Genomic DNA, 6878 nt, shown 5'->3' with positions numbered 1-6878 from the left:
AAACAAAATATATATTCATGATAAAAACAATTAATTTCAGAAATAGGGGTTATGACAAAAACAAAAAAAAACCATAAAGTTAGTTGTGAACAAACTATCAAGTATGCTGTATTAATTAGCCCTTTTCGTTTTTTTCATCATTTCGATCTGGAACAGTCTTAACTTATAGAAATATATATGTATGCATGTATACTTTTTTTTTAATTCAATAAAGAAACTTGTAATCGCTCAATTATTAGGTATTTACATTCCCAATTTAAATCCTTGCGAATACTTCTAGTGTAAGTTCAAAACATTAACATGATAAAAATTTTAACAATTCTACTTAAAACTAATTTATTTATTTTTTTTTTTAATAGGGATACAGGGTCATAGAAAGAAACCAATGGCGTATTGGAGAAAGTTCACAACTGAAACTTAACCTCGACCTTTACGATATGCAAAACAAAAACATAATAAGGATATTGTATAATTATCATATTATTTTTTATAACAATTTCTGTATGTTAATATAAAAGTAAATCCAAAGCCAAACTCCGAGCCTGCGTCCAGGGTTACCTTCCTGTCGTTCGGCCAAGGAGGAGTCTTCAAAATGTTATTCTTGTTTTTTTTTATTCTAAGTTCTAGGAAAGAGGAAGAGAAAACTTTATCTGTTTGAATGCAAGTTAGTACAGTTTGGGATTGAACTTCAAATGTGCTTTTGAATCGTATTCAAATATTGCCAACTTTCGTTAACCAAAGGAAAGAACTCTGGCATTTATTTTTATGGACAGCCTCAAAAATAAGTTTTGAACAGCTAATCTGAATCCGAACTATGGGATATGGGGGAAAGACTTATTAAGATTTTTGATCTGTCACTTGTCAATCCTACCATCAGTATTATAATATACTTTAATTCTATGGACAATCTTTATAATGACTGCTTATACTTTACATTTTTTGTTTTATAATACTTCACAATATAAGGAAGGATATGGAATATATTATGTTAATCATACTAATCTAGTAATACTATATATATTGTAGTCCTTATATTTAGTATTTAGATGTAGCAATACGGGTTTTATCTTAGGACCCATTGAATATACTCCCTGGCAGATGAGTAGTTATTTCCAGATGCCAAACAAACCTACTCAACACATTACCACTTAGCCTTTGTAGAGAGAAATGAGGGCGTGATAGAGGTGGTATGTGATGGCTATGTTGATTAGGCTGACCACAGTACCTCCCTCGACCAACCTCCCCATTGGGTGGGCCTCAGGCACTCCCTTCGGTGGCGAAGGGGACGGAAGGGCAGAACTCGCTGCCTTGGACTTCCTATGTCAGAAGTACCTTTGGTGCTCCTTCTCCAGGACTCCATCCAACCAGTGCCTGAACGCCTGCTCAGCCTCGTACCTTCTTTCGGTCCGTTTCTGCTCCTCTTGGTCTTTCTTCTTTATCTCCCTCCTCCTACGTACAAGAGTGACAAATTAGTATGAATGGATTATGAGCAATAATGTATGAATTAAAATGAGCCCAACGTTCTCTTTAAATCAATTAGACTTTGGTGCCTTGGTTATGCCAGATCTATTCTCTAGAACAGTTATTGACATGATAAAATTAGAATGGATAAGACGTAACAAGTGTAGTTTATGTTTTTGCTAAGTAAATGTATAAGTCATTTATGAAGTGTGTTAAGGCTGTTAGTGTTAAACTTTATATTAGATAATATTATAAAGTTTAACTTTAATATTATATAAAAAACTTTCTAACATACAAAAAGAAAAAATTAATATTAATATCAAGTAATCTTTATTAACTTTATTAAAACATGTACATATTCACGATTTAAATATAAAAAAAACGAATTAGTAAAAATCATTTAATGGCATGAATAATATCTAAAAACTTCTCGAATATAAATTCTTGATAGACATACTTCCGTAATGAACTCTGAAAGTGTATATCCGCTTTTGTTGGCCTATAATTGTTTAATATTATTACATGATCAGCGTACAAATAACCTTTACAAAATAAACATATAAATAAATAATAAATAAAAGATAAATTAATAATTTATGGATAGTTGCAATTATTACCTCTCCTTCGCCAGCCTCTCTTTGATCTCCCTATCCTTGGCCTCCCTCCAAGCCCTGAAACACGAATCTGCTTCTTTCTGCCTCTCTTCTTTTTGTTTCTCTTTGTCTTCGGCTTTCAGTCTTTCCTCTGCTGCTTCCTTAGCGGCTTGCTTCTTCAGTTCTTCTTCAGCCTTTTTCTTCCAGGACTCAAAAGCCTATGCACATTTATTGGTTTATTATTGGGGAAAAACAGTGTAGCCATACAATGTATTCACATTTCTTATAAATTTAATTTTACAGCATTTCTGTGAGCTAAAGGTATATGTAAATTCAGTTTTCTTAAAAATTGCTACAAACCTACCAATGAGCAGGTTATGTAACAGCTCTACACAAATTACTCTCATTTTGTCTTCTCCGTTGTCGGGTAATTATAAAAAAATAACAAAAAATACATGAAAAAAAACTCAATGTTAAGAAAAAAGAAAATTAAAATAAACCTAAAGAATTATAAACCATCACAGTTTACTAACCACACATTAAGAATTTTGTAAGATTATAAAAATACTAACTTTTTGAGCTTCGATCCTTTTTCTCTCCTTTTCTTCTTCTGCTTCTTTCTTTTCCATTTCTTTCTTTCTAGCTGCTTCTGCTTCCTTGGCTTTTTCTTCTTTCCATTTCAAATAAGCTGCTTCAATCGCCTCCTTGTCTCCATGAGTCCTATTCGGTGCAAATCTTTTCGGCCTGCAATATAACCTTTTTACAAATAAACTTAATTAAATTAAGAATGTATCAAAATTATAAACGTAATTTCGTACATTACCCTTTTTTATCATCTTTCTTATTCTTCTTGCTGTCTTCTTTTTTTTTTAACCACTCTTCAAACTTCTCTTTACTTTTTTTCTCTTTTTCTAATTTATTCTATTCGATAAAAATGAAATGTATTAAAAATTAAATAACAATATTAAAAATAATTACTTATCCTTTAAATAATTATTTTAAATTGTTAACTTACGTTTTCTTCCTTCCACCTTTTCTCTTTCTCTTCTTGAATCTTAGCTTCTCGAATCGCTTTAGCCTCTTGTTGTTTCTTGAAGTACCACTCCTCGTACACGGCCCGAGATACTAGTCCACGACTCGCTGTTTCTAAAAAAGTAATTCGGTGAAATGTTTATTTTACATAATTATTATGTACATTTTTTAATTATAATTAACATAACCGATTACATTTCTTACATTGTTTCGAAGTTTTAAATTATAGTTTAATTTAAAAATCATATATTTAGGTATTGTATGTACAAATTACATATCCAAGTAGTGGAAAAAAAAGTTGCCTGTCACATTCCACCAAATGGCCATATATTACTAGATCCTTATTTTATTCTCATTATTATATTAATTTACTGATTGTAAATTTGCAGCATTATTATTCACTTCAAACTCCTTTCAGTTTTTTTTTATTTAATTTATTTTTTTTTAATAATAATAATAATTATTTTTTTTTTACTTTATTTCCATTTTAGAATGTTTAATTAAATTATTAGTTTTATCAGTAGAGATCAATTCATATAGTACTAACCTAGCTTTTAAATTATAGTAGCCATCACAATGCTCTAATAGTCAAAAATTTAATAATAAATTTAACTTAATAACTATGTCTATTATTTTTATGGGTTATTTTGGTACTGACCGATAGATGCTGTCATCTAGTCAGTCTATATTTGATGTAATTTTCTAAATGAATCAAAAAATATATATATCTAGATACGTAATGAAATGAAATAATCATCCGTTTTATATCAATGGAATAAATAAATGCCCACCTCATTGAGATATCCTCTCAGAATTTAAGGTTGTCTTATTAGAAAAACGCAAAAATATAACTTAGAAACCTAGTCCAAATATAAAACGATGTAAACTAAATAAATAAAATATATATAAAAATATTCCAATACAAATTCTTTAACCAAGAATTATGAAGAAAAAAAAGATCTTAACATATTTATTGTTGATTATATTTACATTTTGTTAATATGACCTTCCCTTGTTGAAACGAGTTGCCACTATTTTTGCCTCTCGTCACATTTCTAGCTCTAAAATCTCTTTAATTAGGTTAAATCTAAGGAGAGTTCATCGCATGATGATGTTCCTTCATTTTCTTTTAATGAAAATGATTGGATAACCCCATATCCAGAATACCTTTATTACTCTAATGAAATTGTGGAAAGCAATGGAAAAGATGTTAGCAGAATAAATTTTTAATGGAATATACTCATGGCGGGAGACACGCAACAACAAGCGGTCAAGGTCAATAATTAATTTGTAATGCCATATCCCAATAAAAATTAGGTAATGAGACTGCAATATACGGTAATGGAGAAATAAATATATATATTTTTTCTCATTAACGGAAGTATTCATGCAGGAACTAAAAAAAAAAATTATGTTCTCAAAATCGAAAATTTTCACTTTCATTTATTATGTGTGTTCCGGGTATATCAGAAGTGAAATTTGGGTTAATAATGTCTATCGGTATCTATCTTGGTCCCATATTGATTCTATGAGATTCCTTCCACTGCTTTCGCTTCCTCGTGATAAAAATACCTTCATAGAAACAATATTTCATCAACGGTTCTTCCCATACATTTAATTTTCAAACAGCTAATATTAACCTTGAAATATAGGTTAAAAATTTAAAGAAAATGTGATATTGATGGTACAAAATAAGAGGATATTTACATTAAAAAAATTTAAGTATTCCATTTTTACAAATGTTCAGGAATAATTTTTACCATTACTGTCTAGGATGAGCTTAAGATATCTGGTAATTAAGAAGATCATGGTTTAAAAAAATATATTTTTTTTTATATAGGCTGTGTGTCACTAATATTTTATTTTATTTCAGTACTTATACAAGCGACGATTTAGGTAAAAAAATAATGATCTCCTCCAAAATATGTAAATTATAACATTAAATTTTTTAACTGCTAACTAAATAATTATCTAAACACTAATCATTAAAAGTCATACTTGTTGCTACGTTGATTGATAATCAGTATTGTGGCAGACAATTTACAAAATAATACTTTAGAACTTCGTTTATGAAAAAATGTAGCTTTTCTTTTTTTTCTTATATAGTTATTAATTAGTGTGTAGTATATAACTAAAAATAATTATTAGAATTGATTTTTGTCTAAAACACATATTTTAAGTAAAACAAAAAACGAAGTGTGCAATCATCTTATAACCAAGTCTGTCCACTCTGGCCATCTCCAACTTCATTATTGCTCTGCAGGACTTATATATAGATGCAATGCCTCATTTTATTATAACTCAGAGCCTCATCGCAGATATCACATAAAACCATTAATTGTTTTCTACTGAGCTCGACAATTACATAGCTCATGCGTCAAAGCCGTGAGTCAACACACTTCGGTTTTTTTTTGCCATTGTTTTTTCGCCAATAGACAGCCACAGAAAATCATTTATTTTTTTTACTTCGTATCTTACACAATTCCTTATTTTTATTTTCTATTTTAGTTCTATGTTTTACATCCACTTTCTTTTCTTTTTTTTTTTTTTTTTTTATTAAAAATTTCAGTTCATTGAAAATATATGTCGTTTAATTTTCACTGTTATTTATTTTGACATTCTTTTATTTCATTTTCGTACTTATATTATATAAATTTATACACATCAACCTTAAACTAACTTTACCAGTCCCTTTGAAAGAGGAATGGTTCAATTTTGAAAACCCAATGCCACCAAAGTCTGTTAGTTTCGATTTACGTTAGGGTGTTAAGGATTTGTTAAAATAGACTTGCGGGTATTTAGCAGAGATGATTTTCGAAAATTAGCCTCTGCTGTAGTTAACCTTGACTGATATTTTAAATTAAAGATAATTCTTTTTTTCTTCCAGTTGTATTGTTAAAATTTTACTTTAATTTGACTTATAATAATTGTTTATTTGGTTATCATATGTCTATTCCAGTAGCCACTTCAGTCTGTCTGGAAATGTCCGGAGCAATGGGAATCTTAGAATGAAAGCCCAAGGAGTAAACTAAAAATTATTAAAAAGGACATCAAGCCCTGGGGTACTTCCAGCCGCAAATGTCGTTGAGAGGAGGGCGTACTGACCAAGATAGAAACTTGACCCTCCCACTCTGGTAAGAATTGTTGGTTACTTGAAGAGAACCCCGTATATCAGAAATTACCAGAAAATAATAAGAATAAACAAACCTTATATTGCGAAACATGGGCGTTGATGACCTCAGGGTTTTACGCCCAAAAGCCCCAACCAACAACAACAAACCTTATATTATACTCATATCAGATAAGACAGATAGACCAACCTGCCTCAGACCTGTTGTCGTCGAGAATGGCCGACCTGACGTCTTCAGTAGACACAGTTCTTCGCTCCACCCTGGTGAAGATTTTGGGCCGGGCGGCCTTCACAAGCGGTCGAACGGGGGCCGGCTCAGGAGGTCTCGGCGGAGGCGGGACCCCGATCAACCGCAGGCTACGACGGAACTGGTTGAGGCCGGCATTGCAATGAGTGTTGTCCGACATCTTACTTGAGGGTCGCTTCCTCTTGTCATAGTCCCTGTATCACGAAAACGAATAGATATAAAAATGTTAAGAGAGTAATTGCTAGGTCATTCCATTTTTAAAAAAATCTATAAAACTGCATATAATTATTCCACTTTGACATGTCTTTTTCAGTCTTATAAAGTCAGAGTTAAGTCTAAAACTGCTTCAGTGTTAGTTTTATTAAATTCTACCTAGTATAAGAAAACGTATTTTTCTTGATATGTAAGTGTTTCA

At 30.9% G+C, this 6878-nt stretch overlaps 1 protein-coding gene across 2 annotated transcripts in view; it reads right to left on the bottom strand.

Annotated features, from left to right (window-relative positions):
• LOC106678219 (uncharacterized) overlaps positions 1-6657 on the bottom strand; it is a gene marked incomplete at its 5' end in the record, with an annotated part of 10379 nt that extends 3722 nt beyond the window's left edge. The window contains 6 exon segments of one of the 2 annotated variants that reach the window (XM_067048975.1): positions 1333-1449; positions 2079-2272; positions 2627-2810; positions 2878-2975; positions 3070-3200; positions 6407-6657. In XM_067048975.1, the coding sequence (XP_066905076.1) occupies positions 1333-1449; positions 2079-2272; positions 2627-2810; positions 2878-2975; positions 3070-3200; positions 6407-6657 (975 nt within the window). 2 annotated transcript variants of the gene reach the window in all.
• Positions 6658-6878: the final 221 nt, after the last annotated feature.

The sequence above is a fragment of the Halyomorpha halys genome, unplaced genomic scaffold (assembly GCF_000696795.3).
Source record: "Halyomorpha halys isolate HHAL.00 unplaced genomic scaffold, Hhal_1.1 Scaffold128.1, whole genome shotgun sequence".
Classification (NCBI taxonomy): Eukaryota; Metazoa; Arthropoda; class Insecta; order Hemiptera; family Pentatomidae; genus Halyomorpha; species Halyomorpha halys.
The sequence above is the reverse complement of the archived record's forward strand: the minus strand, read 5'-3'. Positions and strand labels throughout refer to the sequence as shown.